This window comes from Symsagittifera roscoffensis, chromosome 5 (genome assembly GCF_963678635.1).
Source record: "Symsagittifera roscoffensis chromosome 5, txSymRosc1.1, whole genome shotgun sequence".
Taxonomy (NCBI): domain Eukaryota; kingdom Metazoa; phylum Xenacoelomorpha; order Acoela; family Convolutidae; genus Symsagittifera; species Symsagittifera roscoffensis.
The window spans coordinates 34,401,008-34,422,828 of record NC_087066.1 but is presented as its reverse complement, the minus strand read 5'-3'; the positions used below and the strand labels follow the sequence as shown (position 1 = coordinate 34,422,828).

The following is a 21,821-nucleotide window of genomic DNA, read 5'->3' as shown; positions in this document are numbered from 1 at the left end:
ATTGGGTTAGTAATATCAAAAAAAGTTTCGATTCGAATTTATTCTAGAAATTCTGTTTCATTTTATTCTAGAAATTTTGTTTCTTTTCTTTTATTTTTGTTTCATTGCGTTCATTAAGTCTTTTCCAACCGCTCGGTGGCTATATTTTTTATTGTGTGTAATTTTCTATGGCTTCCAGAGATAGAGGTTTATAAGGGACTTATTGAACAAGCAAGCGAGTGAGCATGGTCCTACCCAACACTGCCGCTGATGGCACTTTCGCTATCATTGCATTGTCAATTAAATAGTATCTGTTTTATCTGGTTTATGGATGGCTACCGTTTCCGTACTGTTAAACGACTATGGCATATATTCAAGGAAGTGAGACTCTTATTCTACTTGTTAAGTGTTCTTCTTCGGTACATGTCATTGCACAATCCAAGCTTTGTCTAATGATGCGAAACAATTTTTTCTTACCTAAGTCGCAAATAAAAGTGCACAATACGTGATACTTATGAAATATCTCCAATCATTGCCAATTAATTAGCATCTGTTGCTGATTCATTCATGACGTAGATGCGAGGACGTGATACTCCTAACCTGAAAGTCGGAAGTTTGAATCCGGAAGAGTGAAATAGTTTTTTCATTTGGTGGCACTTTCGCTGAATAGCTTGGCAATTTAATAGCAACTGTAGCTGCTTCATTGGTAGCTAGTGTTAGTAATTTTTAAGCAATTTTGGTGCAGATGCGAGGACGTGATAATCCTTATCTACATGTTGGAGATTCGATTCCTGCACATAGCAAAAGTTTCATTATTCACGGCTTATTTTACTTTTTTCTTAGTTTGTTTTTCCCTTCTTGGAGCTTCTTTTTGCCGGTGTTTTGTATCCGTTAAATTGATTGCCAGTATTTGACGATTGTTAAATTTACTTTTGCTCAGATAGGACGATTTCAATCTCCAATTCGGTGGTTGGATTCCGACACACGTCGAAATTTTTTTTCTTATTTTCACCTTTTTTTCCTTATTTCATTTTTCACCTTTTAGAGATATCTTTTGCCGTTTCATCGCTTGTGTTTGCAAACTGCAGCTTTGCCTCTGTGTATTCTTCCAGTTAGTGGTTTTTTTATTGGTTAAACGTTTGATTTTAGATAAACGATGACACAATCTTTCGATCAACTGTGCAGTCTGTCCAGTCGGGTTTGGATTGCTCTGCAATAGCTGTGGCTACTCAAGAACTGTTGTACCCTTATGAATACGAAGTGAAAATTTTAGATGTATGTGTCAAGCAAGAGAACAGCCATGTGCCACAGTTCATTCATCAAAGTAACGTCTTTAAAGGTAAACAAATTAAGATGAGTGTATTTGTTACCCTTGTGATTAGCAAAGGTCTTTTAATCGGGTACTAGGCTTTTTTCACGTAGATAACTGTGCTCACAGGGTGATCTCCATTTCAATAGCTCTGTTTTCAACACCTTGCACGTTTAACACCTCGAGTTATTGTGCCATGCGTTTTTGGATATATGGTTAACAAATTTCAGATGTAAAAACTGTTTTTTTTTTGTTGGCTTTCGGCACAATTTTTGTCGGCATATTTGCCTAGTGTTTTTTTCCTGAAACTTTTATTCAAATGATGATTGAATTCAATTCATAGAAAGTAAGTTACCTTATGAAAGGCTTTTTTATACACGTTTTTAACTCGCTTTTTAATACTCGCTAAAACTTCCAGTTTGAGAACAAAAAATTTTTCAACGATTTTGTTCGACTTTTTTTTCATTTAAAGTTTTATTTCGAATGCAGTGTTTCTGATTATAACATCAAATTGAGTCAACCATCTGGTATGTGTGTCATAGAGGTAAGACTTGTGGTTCGACTCCGACCGAGACCTGTTTTTGGTTCTGGCAAAGTTGATTTTTTTGCGCTTTTTCAGGCTATTATCCGTTTGCTTTTTTTTTGGCTTGACTCCCGTAGCCCATTTTTGTTTTCAAGTTTCAGCTTTTTTTTTACTGTTGCGATAAGCAAAGTTATTGCAATCGGTTACAAGACTTTTTCCCGTAAACAACTTAGTTCACAGAATGGACGAAATGAAATGGTAACTGTTTCACTAGCACCATGGTTAGTTTAGTGTGTAGTAGTTGGTTGCATATCAAGAATGGGCTCTGTGTTCCTGTTAAGAGGTTTTTTGAGAATATTTTTTTCGGAGCCGAAAGTTTTCGGTAGAATTTCGACGCAGGAAGAGGTCCGCTTTAATTCCGTCGGCTTTGTTTTTTTTTTCGATTAACTTTCTTTGGTACTATTAGATAGTGATTGATTTCGTATATGAAATTTTGGAAAAGTTTAAGTAAACTTTCTATACTCTTTCAAAAGTGAAAAATTAAACTAAAAAAAAGTCCTTAATATTTTTTTGGAGAAATAGTCAAAGTTTTCAACAATATTTGCCTCATTTTTTTGTCCTGTTTTTTTTTCACCATTTTTGTTAACTGACCTATTTTTCAAGGTAGCCATTTCATTTGATACAAGAAGATTGATGTCCTACCAAATCAGAATTAAACGCATTTGTTGCTTTACTGTGTTAACTTGAGTTGCTGTAGCTACTGCTCCTGATTAACTTTTTGTATTCTTGTAGTTGAAAATAATTTAATGTGAAATTGTAACAAAATACCATTTCAGTTTTTACACTTGGGAAGCGAGTGTATAAGTGCGAACCTTCCTTTGTTTTTTTTTAACCTAAGTCGCAAATATTGGAGCCAATTTTGGGGCAACTTTTTAGCTTTTTCATAGCATGTGCTTTGACCTTCGAATAGTTATAAGTTAACACAGTTGTTGCATTTTTAATTCATCAAACGAACCGAAAAAAGTGATTTGTTTCAAACAACATAACAATAATGAAAACACGATTTCAGAAATATATCTCGCACTTTTTTTGAAATGCATAAATTATACACAATGTGACTGTATGATTTGCGATTTGTTACATGCAAAGTTAGTGTGGATGCCTTCAGTTTGTTCTATTCCAAATTATTACTTGCAAAATTGAGTCGACTTGTATTTGGTGCCTTTTTTGCTTAATGGCATTGGCAATTCATTAGCATATGTAGGGGCTTCCTTCATGACTAGTATTTGTGGGTTGTGAAGCTTGAGTGGCTGAGGGGGCAGTGCGTGAGACTAAAAATCTCTTAATTGCAGGTCGCAGATTCGAATCCTACTCGTAGCCGAGTTTTTGCTGATTCGAGGCTTTTTTCTACTTTTTCTTTCAACTTGATAGAGCTGCTTTTGGGTCGTGTTCTTGCATATGCTTGCGAAGCCTAGCTTCGTCTCTGTACTCATTTTTTTGTTGTCAATTTAAAAAAAAAACGTTCCACATAATTTTATTTCACTTCCAGATATTATTGAAACGTTTCCGGACTCATTCATTTTTCGAAATGGTTCCATGATACCTTTTTGTAAGCAGTTTTAGTTGATTAAGGTTCTTTGGGTTGAGGTTTTGTTCAACTTTTTCTTTCTTTAAACTTGTTTTTCTCTGACAAGTTTCTTTTTAGGAATTAAAATCGGCGTTTGTTTTCGGCTTCAGAACTTCAAAATCCTTTGTTTGTTCTTTCGTGTAAATACATCTTTGTTTGATTGGAGTTTTTGAGCAATTTTTCTGGAAGCAAGAAGAATTATTATTAGATTTTCCATTATTTTGTAATGCTTTTTTAAGTTTATAAGTCAAGTTTTTTTTCAGGTGATGTGTGTTGTTTACTTCACATTAGTGCTGATTGTTGCAAAATAATATAAAACGGGTGACATGTCAGTATTTAGACAGCCGCGTATTCATACTGGTCAGTATTTAGACAAAAATTGAGTTAACCAATCAGAATAGAGAAAGCAAAAATAAAAATCACTTAAGAACAATGAAATATTATTGGACAAAACTTAAAACGATATTTTAGGCGGAAAAAATTTAAGCCGACAGAAAGTTAATAGTTTGAGAAAGTTCATAGTTTTTCAAAAGTTTTGACAAATGACTGCAACTCCCTCACAATACATTTTCGATGACAAGTGACCCCCCAGATAAGAATTTTTCAGGCGAAATATTTTTTCGTCCAATAACTGATGTTTTCGTCGTTTTTTTGTGGCTGATTTGCCACGCGAAATTCTTCATAATTGCATGCGAGACTCGATTTCTTGGGCACCTAATTTTTTCAGCAAATTCCAAAAATTTGGCCGAACGACCCCAACTTCTTTGTTCCATCTCATATTCCAATTTTCGCATTTGTTGGTAGTTCTAAGGGTCACATCCCTGTCAAAAACATTCAACGTAACAAGGGGGACGTAACCACTTATCCAAAATTCAGTAATGTACTGAAAAAATTTTTCAAGATTTTGGTGTCGAGAAAAAATTTCCGATATTTCGGACTGATAACTTTGGAAACATACAATCAGCTCATCAACGGTAAAAAAGGCAAGTTGAATAGTCTACAAGCTATCATGTGCAGGGTCGGATCATTTTTATATTCTCTCGAAAATCCGAGTTCTTGAAACTTTCGGAAAATACACTGGGTATAGTGAAACCAACATCCGAGATGGCTCGTGACGTAAAACACTTTTTTGATTGCCGGCAAGATCCCAGTTTCGAAATCAGTCAAAAAAATTTCGGGCATTAACGGCCAATTACAAAAAAATTGGCATTTTTGGGTCAAAATCTCGAAAAATTTTTGGTATGTTTCTTCACTCTTTCGCATGAGAAATGCCCAGACGACCGGTACTTTCCACTTTTCACTCGATCCAAAAATTGTATAAATCTGCAAGAACGGTCGGGGGGCCGTTTTGAACGTTCCATCACCCAAAATATTTTTTGATCTTACCAAAAATTCGAGTCTTGAATTGATGCAAAAATTAGCATATCATCGCCTTGGTGCAGTAGAAAATCCTTGTTGTTAGAGGTTTTCGTCCATTGGTCGTTGATATTTATTTCCTCAAAACTTCTGGGTATGGGGGGCAATTTTTTTCCGCGGGTTCGGCTCATTGATTTTCGTACTTGGCTGAATGCTGGCGGTAAATAATTCTCATCTGTTTCCTGCACTTGATTTTCGTAAATTGTTTTCAGCGGGACAACTGGGTTTTTTTCAATTTTTTCGATGATTTTTTCCTTAAACTTTTGCTCCGACACGCGATCTTCTGGGGGCAAGTGGGGGTGAGTTGCAGGTTTATAAATAATTTTGTTATTTGAAATTTCGAGAGTTAATCGGGACGGGCAACTATCGATAACGCATTTATAGTATTGAATGTTTTCTCTTTTTCGGCTTTTCTTATATAAGTAACCATCAAAAAGTAAGTTTTCCCCTCTGAACGGGGCTTTCACAAAAGAAAATTCCATTATTTTGCGATAATTTATTGCCAACTTTCGGCCAATTGAGATATTAATTCGTTAGTCTTCAATTTCTTGTTTATTTTGGTGTTCAGATTTTGATTCGTTTCGACCAATCAGAATTGAGTATTTACTTTGTCTAAATACTGACTAGTATGAATACGCGGCTGTCTAAATACTGGCTGCACTCCTATAAAACGGTAGGGTATATTATCTTAGCTGAAAACGAAATCAGAATTCTGGCCAGTTTAAAATGTCAGTTGGAGTCAATTTCATTTTGTTGCTCGTTTTTTTTTAAAATTGTTTCCCAAGATTTTTCCAATCTGTTTTTAAACTTTTTTCCAGACGTTCTTTTTTTCCATCGCAAGTGGTGCGAAGCTCTGCGTTGCCTCTGTGACGAAGTTGCTGTAACACCCATGGTTGAGACAACAGGGCCCAGGAGTTCGATTACAGTTGGGACATATTTCTTCGCAAATTGAAAACTTTCGCCTATTTTAGATTTTTGTTTCTGCTTATTTTGATGACTTAGCTCTAAAAGAAAGGAGTTGTTTTTAGCATCCTTTGTAGAGGTTTCAATTGTACTGGTAACTAACTTTGTTCCCGATATTTGGGGCTTTTGCATTTTTTTTTTTTTGAAGAGCATTTTTTTAAAATTTGATTTCATTCATAGTCATTCATTTTTGAATCGCTAGTGGCGCGAAGCTCAGCTTCGTCTTCTTGTCAACGCGTAAAAACTAGAGCAAAAGACCTGAGGTACACGTTTTGCAGAATTAGTAATATTAAAAATCAAAGATCAGAAATTTGATCTAAGAGCCTATGTTTGCCATTTTTTTTGTAAAATTTATGGGTAGTGTTTGCTCAACTAGAAGTTCTGATGTGCTCGTTGGTGATGTTCAATTTAATTCTCCCTGATGAGCAGAAGCTCTATTTACAATTATTTCTAATTCGGTTGAACTGTTTTAAAATTGGGTGTACATTCTGTAAATTAATCTAACTCATTTCCCATTTCTCGAGAAAAAATGTTGATGTTGCAGTTCGAAAATTTGTGAATATGTGACATGGTTTTTTGCTGCTTAGTTCCTGAAAATGCTGAAAGAGGATATGTCATAACAGAACTACGAGCCGAGGATGAAGACTTTGGCCCGAACGGAGAGCTAGTCTTTTACATTGAGAATGCCCAATTAGACATCTTCACAATTGAAGGTGAGAAACAATTTTTGTACGAGAAACAATTTTTGTACTCAATTCCGAACGATAGAAATTTCCCCGTTAACGTTTTTTATTTTAATTAGCGAGAAGCGTAGTGTATTAGTACCAACCTTCTTTTTTTCTAACCTAACTCGCAAATGAAAGAGTTCGTTAAAAGTGTTCACTTTCATATAATCTCTCTTTGTAGCATTGGAAATTTCAAAGCATCTGTCCTCTGCTTTATTTGTGGCTAGTGTTAGTGCTTTAATATAATGAATTGTTAGTGCAATGTTAGTGTACTCGCCTCTGTATAAAATTTCGAAATTGGAATTTAATGTCAGATTTCTCAGCGGAATAAAGAAAACTTACCTGTTGGTCCCGTTTTCTCTAATTGGGGTAATTCAATCAATAAAGGGTCGATCATAAGTTGCTGTAGAAATTCAAAAAGCTCTACGGGCATATATATTTTTCGAAAGTTGAGATACTTTCAAAATTCAAAAGTTAAGAGATTTTTTCAAAAAATAAGTCAGTTGACTATCTGTCTGTTGCCTATGTTCATTTTTTTCCGACTTTTTACCGCCTCGACTCTTTTTTTTTCTCGAGTCATTGGGGTCGGAACATTCAATGCTACGTGCACAGCAATTTGCCCTCCTTGTTATACTGTCACTTTTTTGTAGGAACTGAGCTTCAATTACTAGTGGATTTGGAGACAATCGCTCTAAACACAAAGAATATCGAAATAGAAGTGAAAGTAAGCGACAGCGGAATTCCTCAACTATCATTTTCCACTATATTTAGTGTATATATTGTTTCTAAAAACACGTTCTCCATTCGATTCTCCCATGAAAATTATACAGCATCAATTGAGGAGAACTTGCTCCCGGGGACCCTGATTGCATTGTGTCGAGCAAATATCTATGACAATTCAGCTGTAGTAACCGATGAAAAGAATATAGTTTACAGCATTACAATAACCGAACCAGAGGCAGTTGGAGAAAAAATAGAAATGGAATATTTAACAGGCAGAATAGTTGCAACAGATTTGGTCATTGACTACGAAGATGTGAAGATTTTTACTATTCACATTCAAGCCACCGATAATTTGACATCAGTGGGCACGCTGACAGCAAATGCAGAAGTAGTAGTAACAGTAATTGACATAAATGATAATGTACCGACTTTTTTCAACCCCTCTGGGCTTACAAATGAAGTTCTAGTACCAAGAATAACCGTTCTTATTGCAGAAAGTAACGAAGAAAATAGACCGATATTAAATTTATCTGATTATATCAGAGATCAGGATGCGAGTTTTCAGCAAAGCTACAACTTCGAAATCATCACCGGAACCGATTTATTCTTTATTGACAATACATCATATAGTGTTCTGAAAACGAATAGAATTCTGAGTTGCGCTCATTTTGACTACGAAGGCGACGGTGGAATCCGAATAAGAGTAACAGATGAAACTAATGAAGAACACTTTTCGGAAGCCATTTTCGAAATAATAGTTGTCGATAGTTTGAACAATATGGCTCCCCAGTTTCAATCGGAGAGTTACACTTGGCCAGCAAAAGAAAGTGCTCTGGTAGAAACTGAAATTGGTAAGCTGGTTGCTACTGATGGAGATTGCGCTGAAGTGCCGCCATATGTTACGAGGCTGCAAAAATACTACAGGAACAATCCAATCTCAGCTGAATTGCAAACAATACATTTTGTCAACTCGCTGAAATATTTCCTGATTCCTTCTTTGTCGGCCGAAACTAATTCAAGAATTACAACTTTTCTCGAGTTTTTCAATCTGGATGAAGAAACAGGAGAACTGACGCTCCAGCAGAGTCTTAATTACGAAAACGAGACAGTCTTCGACTCAAAAGTACTAGCTGTTGATGCGCCCCGTCCAAGAAAAATAGCATCTGTACCTTTGAGAATTGTGGTTATCGACGAGAACGAAGCTCCATCTTTCCATCAAGAGCTTTACAGTGCAACTCTGAGTGAAACGGAGTCTATTGGAATTGAGATACTCCGGGTCTCAGCGTTCGACCGGGACAAGTCGCTGGATTTCTCGAACTTTGTCTTCACATTAAAGCAACCTAATTCGGGTGTTTTCACAATCGGAGAACAAACTGGAGTTGTTACTAATTTGATTCCTCTAGACAGAGAAACTCTGGGAGACGTCCTGACGTTTGAAGTCATTGTAGCAGATTCAGTTGACAATCAAATCAATGACGTCGCTAATCTTACCGTGCTAATTAGAGATGTGAACGATAATGCGCCTGTTTTAAGCGGAGAATTAGCAGAAAACCGAAAGCTTGAAGTAAATGAAAACGCTCCAATAGGGACACTTATATTAGTTTTGGATGCAATAGTTGACCTAGATAGTCCGGAGAACGGAGCTCCTTTTACAATTGATGTTACTGGATTGCCGGCGAGAGATTACATCGAAGTAGTCGGCAATGAGCTAAGAACCAAAGAGAATTTTGATCATGAGCTGACTCCATTTGTCGAAATCCCAGTTAGCATAACAGATAATGGGACCCCTGAAAAATCTAGCTTGGTTAAGTTTCATTTAGAGGTCAAAGATGTTAATGACAATCCCTCATTTGCTAAATCTTGGAATGTGAATCTATTCTCATTCAACTTCTTGCCAAATCTGCACATTGGATTTCTCTATCCCGATGACGTGGACAATACTAGCAATCAATTCTCTTGCTCTGAAGCCAAAAGCTTGAGCATGAATGAACTGTTAGAAGTTTCTGAAAAATGTGCGCTTCTCTGGAAGTCCAATGCGCAGTCTAGCCTTGGTGAGATTTCTATCATTCAATACAAAAGTAACGATGGTCAGCACGCTGACGTGATAAACAGTGTCACAATCAATGTTAACAAGATGAACGCGAGAACAGAAATTATTGCAAACAGTTTGTTTGTTCGCATCGAAGACCTTACAACTGACCAGTTTCTGGAATCGGAGTTGCAGAACTTGGTGACAGTTTTGCATGACTTGTTAAATGAAAGTTACCTTGTCATAAACATTTGGGAGGTTAAAACTCCAGACCCGTCGATGCTACTTTTGCTCTCGCCAGAAACGTTGAGTGATTCTGACACGGGTGTCAGAAACAGAATCAATGAAGTTCGAATATTGTCCGGACTCAAAATCAGTCGTATAACGACTAGTGCGTGTGAAGCTCTTGCAATCTCTGAGTGTATTAACGAAACAGACAGTTGCAATCAAGAGATAACATTTCCTACTTCGGCATCTGAAAGAAGTGTGTTCAGGAGCGACTCAGTAATTCTAAACACGGTCAAAGTAGAACTGAAGTTAACATGTGAACCTGAAGATGATTCGAGGAGTCACTGTGTGGATAATGAAAACGGAAGAATTCTGATTTGTTTCAACTATGGTAAATGTTCAACGAGCGAAAGCGGTCAATTAAGTTGCGATTGCAGTGAAGAATTCACTGGCCAGTCATGTGAAATCGAAAACGACTTGGACATGCGACAATGTCACAAAGAAGGCACTGTAGAATTGTGCCAAACTGATGCGGGCTCTTTTTGTGTGGAGGGAAACACTATTGATGATTATGAATGCATCTGCAACTTCCCATACTCAGGTAATTGTTTGGAAATGAAATGTAATTTGAGTACATCTAGATCGAATAAATATTTGTTATTTTGTAATAGCAAAGTCACATTCAATTCCTTGTGTTTTTCTTGACTAAAATGATAAAAGGTTAGAATATGACCAGTTTGAAGGCTTACAATTGGCTAAACTTCTGCTTCGTGGTTCAGTGGTTGAGTTTTGAATATGACATAGGGACCACGTGCCAACAAATGATGGACATTTGCTCGGATGCTAGGAACCCTTGTAAAAACGGAGCTCAATGCAAAGCAGACACCGAAAACGATCAAAGCTTCCGATGCTTTTGTCCTTCCGGATATTTTGGAGTTCTGTGCGAGAAGGCTTCTGTTGGTTTCGGACCTTCCAGCTCTATTCAAATGTCATCTGTTGTATACTGGGAACAGTATCGACAAAATGACGAATTAGAGAATGCACAATTGAAAATTGTCATCGGCTTTTCAACTTTGCAGAAGAATGCTCTGGTTCTTATCGACTACGAGCCAGGTCTACAAAATATTGGCCAAACTTTAACAAGTGGTCAGTTTTTCTTGGAACTGAGAGAAGGACTTCCAAGACTTGTGGTAGTAAGTCATCCCAATGAAAGTTCTTTCTCTGACGACGGAGAGGGTGAAAAATTGCTGGAATTGTCAAATGATGTATACTGCGCAGATGCAGTTTTCCACGAAGTAACAATTACTTTCACACATACCGTAAGTTGTTCGCTTGTTTAGTTTGACGATAACCTGACTATTTAAATTTGTCTTGAATAGCTTCAGCGATTAAATGATTGGAAGTTAAATGTAATTGAGTCAAGTCGTTTAACTTTTGGACTTATTTTCCAGGCTGTAGCAATGCAAACGGACGACTGTGACACATGCGAACAAATGCATACACGAAACTCAACTTTGTAAGTTTTCAGCCTAAAAAACTTCTACAATTCTGATGAAGATATGATCGGATCAACTATATTAGAATTGATAAACCAAAGACGCAGAGTTCTTCATTAACAGTCTATATGTCGTTGATTTTGATATGTTGTTCTTAGGGTCAATAAATTATCAAGTGGGTCATTTTTTTTCATCGGAGGACTGGATCACCTCGAAAGAAATGGTATCACAGCCTATCCACCCGTGTGGCCATACAGTGAACTGGCAGCTGCAAGTTTTGAAGGCTGCATTTCAAAATTGGCAATCAATTCGGAGCGCAAAAATCTGCTGAGCTACAAAACAGATACTAGTAACGTAGATGGTGATTGCCATCGGAAACAGGTAAAGTAGAGGAGAATCATATTAAAGTTTTAGCCTCCATGTGAAACGTATTTGTCACCTGTATGAAGTGGTATACAATTTAAAAACAGATTTGGGATAATTTTTTTAAATCTCATAAAAGACGTTGTGACACATTTTTTTTTATTGGAGGAGAGGAGGTGATTAACTGAAAATTTCTCGTCGAATTAAAAGGAAATTCTCATACAGCAGTTCTCTGATGGTTTCTTTGCAAACAGGTTACATTCTGTGAGGCTGAGTCGTGTTCGGGAGACTCAACCTGTGAGGAAGATTGGAAGAGTGACTTCATCTGCCTCTGTTCAGACTACCACAGTGGCCCCACATGTGAAAGAGGTATGTTATTACACTACCGAGCTTAGTTCATTAGCATGACTCTACTTTTTCCTACCTACTCGCAAATTTAAGTAATTAAGAGTAGAACACAGTGAAGACTCTTATATAGGTCTTGCTGATTTTTTTGTTTTTTTTTCAGGAAAAAGTCTAAAAATACTGATGCACTTAGGTATAATGCACTTTTTGAGGTCAATTGAAAATCACCTGCTGAAAGTGACGTAAATAGCACTCTCCAGATGCGAACGTGGAAATGGGGCAAAAATTCGTGAACGATTTCTAGTTTTGAAAGTGGAATTTAATTTTTAGATTTCCAGTGGAAAGAAAAACCTGTTGATCCAGTTTTCTCAATTTGCGTTATTGTTATCAAAAAAGCGCAAATCACAAATTGTTCTTGAAATTCAAAGAGCTTAAAGGGCATCTATTTTTTCTTTGAAATTCGAAAAAAGCTGAGATTTTTTCAAGAAAATCAGTGTTTTTTCAAGTTTACTTGCGTTCATTACTCTTTTCCAATCTTCGATTGGCTATATTAATTTGGTAGCTTATTTGTTATAATCACGATCTGCAGCATTGGACATCTCATAGCATCTGTTCTCTGCTTTATTGGTGGCTATTATGTGCCCTGGGACAGAGAGAAAGTCGTGAGACTCCTGATAGTTTAGTCGGAGGTTCAGCAGCGCACTTAGCACTACTTTTTTGATATTGCAGTTTTGCTGCATGGCATTAGTAATTTATTAGCATCTTTAGCTGCATCATTATAGCCGACATAAAGCAAAAACTATACTAATTTGAGGCTTATTTCACTTAATAGAGCTGCTTTTTGTCGGTTTTTTTCTACTGTTCGCGAATTTTATGTTTTACATTTTCAAAGAATTGTTCAAAAAACGTAGATATTGTGTTAGGTTTTCATGGTTTGAGGTTTTCATTGTGTGTTAGATATTGTGTTGGGTTGAGTTCTTTCACATTCTTCCATTAGTTATTTTTACAAGATCTGAATGCAGACAGACCATCTGATAAGACAAAAGAGCATGCGCGCCTTGGGTTATAATACGAGTTAGTTTTCTAAGAGTAATGAACGTAGTGAGTACTCTTACAGTAGGTCTTGCTGGTTTTTGTTTTACAGGAAAAAGTCTTAAAAATTGTTCACGCTCAATTTTAATTTTTCGCGGTTTGACTTCTGATTTCTTTTTAAGTGCACTGCATTTATATTGTTAAAAGGAAGGCAAACTCTACTATTAAACAGCAAATTTGTAAAGGTAACGAAAAACGTGATCGACTTCTAATTTCGAAAATGGAAACTAATAATCAGATTTCCCAGCGAAAGAAAAATTTTACCTATTGATCCAGTTTTCTCAAATTGGGTTAATTTAAAGGAAAAAGTGTCCATCATAAATTGTTCTACAAATTCAAAGAGCTTTAAGACCATTTATTTTTTCTTCGAATTTCAAAAGTTGAAGATTTTTGAGAAAACCAAGTCGGTTTTTTTAGTTTCCTTGCGGTCATTACTATTTTCCAACTGTCGGTTGGCTATGTTTGCAATCCTACTGGAGTAAAATTGTGCTCATTTTAGTGGCATTTTTGCTCCTAGCATTGGTGATATAATGTGCTTAAGCGCCTTGTTGATGGCTAGTGTCTGTTAATCTGAAGAGAATTTTTTGCAGATGCGAGGACATGAGATTTTTAATCTTCAGGTTAGGGGTTCAATTCCAGCGCATGGTAAAAACTGATTTTCAGGGCCTATTTTTTTACTTTAATTTGCAGCCAATTGCCGCTTGCGTTTGCGAAGAAGTTCGCCTCTGTCTTTTAATGTGATGATGCTCGACATAAAAAATCACCCGAATCTAAATAACCAATGTGAAAATAAGTGGTCGCACTAAAAGCTGCAAGTTCTTGTATTTTGATTCAATGTCTTCATATTTTTCGAGCTCATACACTTATTTGCAATCAACAATTAGCTGTTTTGAAATAAATACCTAAAATGGATCGGCTTTAGATATTCAATCAGTAACCTGTTGTCCGTTTTAGGCGTTGAGTCTTTAGCCATAAGTGAGACTTCAAACTATGTGCTGCGTTTGAATTCTGTGGCCGTTTCGAACTTAGCTCTCAGTTCCAACCTAGACAACAATGAGGACTCAATTGGGAGATTTAGAAGATCGTTGACCTCTGAGTTAGGGAATAGTGATCCTGAGACAGTGACACTAAGGATTTCCTTCACACAATTGGACTCCAACTGGCGCACAATCATGAGTTACAACTTCACGAATGACTTTGAAGAGTTCCGCTTGCAGGTAGTTTTTGCAATTTTATATTCACTGCTTAGATTTATTTAACGATTGTGTGAAGGATTTAACATCGGAGTGAAGATAACGGAAATCATTGACGTCCAATAGCGTGATCCCACTGAAAGAAAAATCACACAACCTAATGTTTTGATCAAAAAATTAGTTGGCGGGAGGTGTGTTTAAATTCTTGCTACCATCAAACGAAAACAAGAAATTGTAGGGATTGAATATAGCTTTTTTGAAAGTTCTCTCGCATTGAAAATTTGAACTTGCTCCCCATTTCTTTTGTTCAAAGAATCGTATTGTTGATTACTAATGCATAACGATGCGAGTGATATATTCGTTTTTGATCAACGCAATTTGTTCCAGGTGTCGGTTGCAGCATTTTTGATAAGCATTGGAAGCAGTTCTTGGGAAGTTTCTGTCCCTGAAGACGGGTTGCTATCGGGGATATTCTACAACATTGAGTTGACCAGAAATGAGCTGAGGTTGAATGGCTTCACTTTGTCCTCAAACGACCGGTGGGAAAACAGGCGAAGAATCCTGTCATCTTATTTGGACGCACTCGTGTTTGGTGGCTTAGAGCAAGGTAATGCATTTTATTAGGATACAAACAGTTTTTTTCCCATTCTGAATTAAGATAAAGAATCGGTCGATAATAAAAGTTCGATTACAAATTGCCCACAAGAGTGAGCAATAAGTGTGCATGATGACTCGCCGATATCAAGTATACATTTTTTAGGGTTTCAAGGGTGTCTGCTGTCGGCAAAAATCAACAATGAGAGGCTTCTGCAGCCTAATCTATCGTCAAAACTAGAAGACATCTTCACAACGGTTATCGTATCGTCAACAGCGACGCAATCGAATGTCATATTCTGCGATAGAAGCCGTTTATGCACTAATTCCTCATGTCCTGCGTCCTTGTCTTGCATATCGTTGGTGGACCGATTTGAGTGCCTGGACCCAACTGCTTGCGCGAATAACGAGTGCCAACACGGCACCTCCTGTATACCAGACGGAAACTTTCCTTCCAACTTGTACGAGTGTGACTGTCGGCTGAACTTCGAAGGACGATTTTGTGAGCATAGTTTGTACTGTGATGACCATGCAAACCAGTGCGCAAGTGATGAAAAATGTGTGCCAAATTTAGGCCCAGAACAGCCTGCTTATGAGTGCGTTTCGACTAACGATGAAATTAGTTGGTTTGTGTGGTTGATGCTGGCTGGAGGATTAGTGATTTTACTCACACTAATCTTAGCGGTTATAATAGTCTGTCTTTGTAGACTAAGAACGCATGAGGTCTCTAAGAGCGAGAGTAAAGTAGGTGTGGTGATGTTTGATAACAATTCTTCACCGACTCCTATCAAGACAGCTAATCCAGTTGCACCTGACTTACTGGCACATGTGCCAGATAGATTCATCAACGATAATTTCACCCTGGTAGCACCAGGAATTGAAGTCGAAGAAAATGTAGATGACACGATGTTAACGAGCACTGATTACAAGCGACCGGAGTATAGCCATTTCATGATTGATAGCAGATATGCAAGGAATGCACTTCCTTTCCCTGGCAGTTCAATGGCGTTCGGAGGTTTTAACCAGCAGAGTGAGATGAGAAGTATAGCTGAGCGTGATGTAATGCCGACAGTCGAGGAGCTGGAAGAAAGCCGGACGCGGGATCGGATGAGGTCGAAAAGTAGCTCAACCACGCACCATACTTTCCAGCACAATCATGATGCGCAAAATAATACAACGTATGCAGAGTCTTCAGTGACTGACTTGGAAAATTACGACAGTATGGGAGGATACTCCACTCCTGGTAAAATGCGCAAGAACTCAAATCTCAACTTGACCCCCTACATTATACAGTCTCAGAAAGAACAACGCGTGCGTGCTTTAAAGCGCAATCACAACAAATCAGGCAGTCTACCCGACTATTCCGATCACAGTGATTTGTACCGACGATTCAATAATTCTTTGAACCCGCATTTCATACCAAAATATGTCGATAATGTTGAGTTCGGAGGTCAGTTTGAACTTACGGAACCTACGGTATCAGTAATTACTGAACGTCTTTCCCCTAACATACCTGCGCCCATTCAAGAAGACCAGAGTGGCTTTCCCCCTAATGAAGATGACTTCTCAACTCGCTCGTATTATCAGTCATCGATACGTCCGCCAAGCGAAATCTACGACTTATCAAACTCTGAATCTGAGGATCTTGGTGCCCAAATTCAGAACTCAAAGCTACCCAGGCTGCACTTCGAACCCATTTCCAGTGACCCCAACATAAACAGTCCAGACCACGTGAGGGGAGGTGCCGGTGATCTTCACCTTCAATTAGAGTCTGGTCTCAATCCCAATATGTTATGTATCCCCCCACCCCCAGATACGGACTATGAAGAAAACGAATCTGTAAATAGTCATCATCGACGTAGTGGTGGGAGCATTGCACATTCTGCACTTAGTATTAATTCGCCGACAAGCTTGCACTCTCGTCCAGAATCTAATCCGGAAAAGTTTTTCCAACAAGGAAACTTCAACTCTTTTTTTAAAGGAATGATAAATTTTGAGGCCTTAGCCCCAGTGTTCCAAGACTTGGCAGATCTGCCTAACATTCCGGACTTATATGAAAATGAAGACGATGACTTTACTCAGTCTACTTCGCAGTTTGTACCATAGCTGTAAATTGTAAATACTGGCTATTTTAATAATTGTTAGAGGTTATTTTGCACCATAGATTAAAATTTAAAGGTTCGAAGTTTACTTTGGTTGATTATTACGCTGAGAAAAAGTTGGTCAGTGATCTCAGTATCAGTGATCATGAATCATGAATATTTTTGGCAAATATCAAAGCTTATTAAGACGTGGTTGTCTCGGACAGAGGTCAAAGAAAATAATCAAATACTAATTTACCTAACTACTAGTATAAGTTTGTTAGATGGGTTCCGGTATCATCAGGGGTTGCAAATCTAGCGTTCCAGGTATGACTGTTCAGATCCTTTTTGTTTTCGAGATATGGCGTTTTTATGTTTTTTTTTTTCATTTGAAAAAAAAACTTAGATATAAAAACCAACAGAGCTGTAACTTATCAACCCTATAGTCCAGTGCTCTCAGGGTACACTCAGGAGTTGCAAATGTGGCGTCCGAGCGTGACTGCTCAAATCCTTTTAGTTTTCGAGATATGGTGTTTTTTATGGTTTTTCATTTTTTTTTTCAAAAGCTCAGTCAGATGTAAAAAATAATTCGAAATTGAAATTCTCCACCCTCTAATAGGGTCTGGTTAGAGGAAACTCAGAAGTTGTAAATCTAGCGTCCAAGTATGACTGCTCAAATCTTTTTGGTTTTCGAGACATGGCGTTTCTTATGATTTTTTCGATTGTTTTTTTCAAAAAAAACTCAGATAAAATAAATTGTTCGAAATTGAAATTCTCCACCCTCTAATGGGCTCTGATCAAGATGTTATTCGAGATGTGTCGTTTTTTTTGTAAAAAAAAGAAACCCCTGATAGATGTGGATAGCTCCTTTTTATGTTCAACGATCTATTTGAAGCACCGTAGGTGCGAGTCATGCGGTAGTTTCATATAATTCAGACGAATAAGATAGATGTATTTTTTCTTTAAAAATCAAAATTTCACTTTTCAAAAAATATTTTAAATTTTTTTGACCGCTGTGATATTTTTAACCGTTTCGTGAGCTAAAAAGGGTCAATCAATGAAGAGTCTTGAAGTTACAGCCCTAAGTCTTCTATTTTTCAGTCATGGTTTTCGGTTTTCTTGTTTATGACTCTTTTCCAACTAGTTTGGCTAGGTTCTCTATTTGGCTCAAAATTTAGCGTATTTTGTATTGGTTTAATTTGTCTCCTCGTACTTTGTTTGTTGGGCAATAGTTGTTTTTAAGAGTGCTTGGATGGAGGGAGCCTAATAGCTTTGTTTCAAAGTTTTTCGTAGCTCAAAAGTGGAATATGATAGCTTGTTCGAAAAAAAAAATCCGTTTTGACCCTGTTTTGAAATCATTCATTCGTGTTTTTTGGTTTTACTGTATTAGTGAAAGTTTTCCACTGTCTGTTGGCAATTTGAAATTGTATTGTTCCAAAGTATTTTTTTTTAATATCATATGATTGTTTTTTTATTCGGTCGTAAGTTTTGGCTTTTTAGCGACTGAGTCTTTTCATAATACTTTTTATGTTAGGACAAATTCTTTTAATTCTTAAGACCTGTTTGGTCTTAAAAACTTTCAAGTTCACGATGCTGCAACGTTTTTTTTAAATTGATTTGGTTTCAACTCCACGGGTGTCTACTCAAGCATTGTCCGCTTAGTTGCCGCTCTAATTTTGTGTTCAATACTATCGTACCCCAGCAATTGTCTTACTTGGCTTTGTTTCCTCGATATGAATGAAGACTAATCGGGATAACCTTTGAAAGTTTTTGAGGCCAATAAACTGGTCTTATTGTTACGATTCATGGCGCTTCTTACAGTCCTTTGCTTTTCACATAAAATTTCGTTGTCCATGATTAGCATGTTTCTTTTTTTCTAATGTTTGTTTCTTAGAGAAAGGAATATTTTTTCGAAATGAAAATATCCTATCTTTTGAATGTACATTTGCAAAATTTAGATAGAAAAATGTCTTCTTTTTGCGTCGCTTTGATTGGCCGATTAATGGCAGTGAATACGTAAAGAGGTATTTAGTATAAGAAAACTTTCAATCGTTTGTATAGATTTTAGTTTTAAAAAAATGATCCTGACTGTAAAATTCGTTCATTATGGTTTGGACTCGCTTGGTCTCCACAAGTTGGCTTTTTCAATATACAAAAAATATTGCGTAAAATTTGTTTGGCGTTTTCATTTTTTCCCTTTTATCTGCTATTTTTTTGTTAGGAGTAAATTGAAAATGTGTTGTTCTAAAAATTGCGTACATTTAGTTAGTATAGTTTTGATTGGTCTTAGGAAACATCCGAATTTTTTCGCAGTGTTTCAGTTTTTTTCAGTTACATCAATTTGAAATGAAAAGCTACGCTTCATTGATTGATCCGGCTTTCGAAGAAAATGATGAAAAACTTACGCTTCGGTTGCTATTTGGCCAATTGATATTTGGCCAAAATGGATGATTAAAGCGCGTTGCGTTACGTTCTTTCAACATAACGCAAGAATCAAAGCTTTTCAAATGGAATTGAGGCCGGTAACGTGGTCTTAATATTACGATACGAGACCTTTGGTTGCTGCCGTTGTATTTTACATAAAGTTTTGGAGGGCAAAAGGAATACAAGAATTCTAAAGCACGCATGTTCGTTTTTTGCGATTTCTTATCAATGGTTTTGAAATAAAACTTTCTTTTTCTTGATCTTTTCCCTGATACAGTAGCTCTCCTGGTGTTCCGACCATTCAAAAGGAATTTTAAATACAGGAATGTTGTTTTTTCCATGTAAAACAGCTACCACAAATAATCATAGGAGAGCGTGGAGTGTTTTTTCGTTTTGAAGCTCTCACAGTAGTGATCAAAGCCCTTAAAGACCTAACAGTAGTAAATTTCCTTAAAAAAATTGCCCAATGGCAAGAAAAACCGAATTGAAATTTTTTGGTTTTTGTCTTAAATCGAGCGAATAAAGCAAGCGAACAGGCTCACAAAAGCTTATTTTTGTGGCTGAAAAGATTAAAGTAGCTTCACATGAAATCAGAAACGTAATTAAACTCGAGAACGTCAGATTTTTTGAGTGCTAAGCACTTTTTTGAAATCAAGATAAAGCAAAATTGAGGACAGCAATTTGGTCTTATTGTTACGATTCGAGACGCTCATTACAGTCTTTTGTGTTTTACATAAAATTTCGTTGTTCATGATTAACGTGTTTGTTTTTGAAAATACAGAAAGGAAACTGTCTTCGAAATTAAAACATCCTATCGTTTGAATGTACTTTTGCAGAATTTAGACTAAAAACTGCTGCTTTTTTAACGTCGCTATGATGACTATAAATACGTAGAAAGGTATCCAAAGTACCCGCAGGCTATCACAAAAGACTGCGTAAAATTTGTTTTGGTGTTTCCAGTTTTTACCTATTTTCTGCTATTTTTCTTTTGTCAGGAGTAAATTTTAAGTATCTTCTAAAAGCGTACTTTAAGCTTGAGTAAAGTTTCGATTGGTCTTAGAAAAAATCCAAATTTTTTTCAATGCTTGAATTTTTCTGTTAGACCAGTTTGAGGTAAAAGCTTCAGATAAAAATAACAAGGTCGAAAAAACTATGTCTGTTAAAACGAATAAGGCTAGATTGAAACGAAAAAATACCAAGACAAAAGAATGTGAACTAAGCATCGAAAGGGTTTTTGGCGTTCCAGGCGGATTCTTTACCTCCAGACGAAGGCGCTTAAAACTTTGAATTCATTATGAACCGAGATACCGATTGATTCAAATATTTCTGTTCAACACGCCGTTAACCCGAAAAGAAGTCTATTTTCGATTTGATAAAAAAAGTCGAAAACACCTCGTCAGAAACCGTTAAAACAAAAAAAAAATAAGAAAATAAGCAAAACTTCAGACTTCTGAAACAATAATAAGTCCACCTCACCCTGAATTTTTTTTGCTAGTAAAATGAAACAATATCAGAAGCCGATATTTTATAGGCCGAAACCTTAAAGCCCAAAAAGAAAATCAAAAAACTAGCAAAAAATTATTAAGTCTCCTGAGCCTCGAAACTCAGACACCCTCTCACAAAACTTTTTTCTCTCGTCAAAAGACGCAATATGAGGCCAATAAACCTATATAATATCGGCCGAAAGCTATCAAGCAGTAAAAAAACTGAAAAAATTGTTATCATGAGAAACTTGAAATATTACCACCCTACTAACACTTTAGGCATCTTATGCAATCCAGAGTAAAGTATAAAAATATGTTTTTGTTGAAACGACTCGAAATAAGTCAAAAAGCCAATAAAAAATAGGCCCAAATCATTTGGTCTGAGAAAAAAAGATCTCAAATGAAAAAAAAAACAGCAACGAAGAAAATTTATGAAGTCAAGTTTAGTATAATTACAAACAGCAGAGAAAAATCAAAACACTCAAATCAACTTAAATGTAGAAAAAAAATAAAGAAAAAACAATGCTACAATATGACAACTATGCCAAAAAAAAAACACGAGCAGACAATAATAAGCCAACAATTTTTTTTGAAACGGACTATTGCACGTTTGAAAAAAAACAAGCAAAGTCAGATTCAAACCCAGAATCTTCAGCGTCCCAGGCGTATTCGTTACCTCCAGAATAAATGTGCAAAAAACGCTTATAAATTTGGATTCATTATAAAACCAGATACCAATTGATTCAAATGATTCTGTTAAACAAGTTGTTAACCCAAAAAAACTCTATTTTCCGATTTGATAACGCTTGCTAATCGCAAGTGTAAGTAATTGATCCGAGTTTCAAAGAAAGTGATGAAAAAGTTACGGTTAGCTTTGTTTTTTTTTTTCATTCAGATAATTGTGGGCTTTCTAACTAAACGTTTTTGAGCATTTAAAGTTATTGGGGCTTACAAATTGCTATTTGGCCGAGCACGCATCTTTGGCCGAGCACGCAAATTGCTATAGCACGCATAAGAATCAAATCATTCCAAATAGAATTGAGGCCAATAACTTGGTCTGAATATTACGATACGAGTCGTTTAATATATTCCTTTGTTTTTAACATAAAGTTTTGGAGGACAGAAAGAATACAAGAATGATAAAGAAAATATATTCATCTTTTTGCGATTATGTATCGATAGTTTTAAAGCAAAATTTTCTTTTTCTTTAGCTTTGCCTTTATACAT

The 21,821-nt window shown here is 36.5% G+C and overlaps 1 protein-coding gene across 2 annotated transcripts in view; it reads left to right on the top strand.

Moving 5' to 3' along the window:
• Positions 1-16,785, top strand: part of LOC134846183 (protocadherin Fat 4-like) — a 66,968-nt gene extending 50,183 nt beyond the window's left edge. For both annotated transcript variants that reach the window (XM_063863432.1, XM_063863433.1), the window contains exons 10-19: positions 1,129-1,318; positions 6,405-6,530; positions 7,193-10,123; positions 10,327-10,841; positions 10,974-11,038; positions 11,177-11,399; positions 11,636-11,750; positions 13,773-14,035; positions 14,399-14,618; positions 14,772-16,785. In XM_063863432.1, coding sequence (XP_063719502.1) covers positions 1,129-1,318; positions 6,405-6,530; positions 7,193-10,123; positions 10,327-10,841; positions 10,974-11,038; positions 11,177-11,399; positions 11,636-11,750; positions 13,773-14,035; positions 14,399-14,618; positions 14,772-16,711 — 6,588 coding nt within the window. In that variant the 3' untranslated portion in view covers positions 16,712-16,785. The remainder of the gene's footprint in view (positions 1-1,128; positions 1,319-6,404; positions 6,531-7,192; positions 10,124-10,326; positions 10,842-10,973; positions 11,039-11,176; positions 11,400-11,635; positions 11,751-13,772; positions 14,036-14,398; positions 14,619-14,771) is intronic.
• Positions 16,786-21,821: the final 5,036 nt, after the last annotated feature.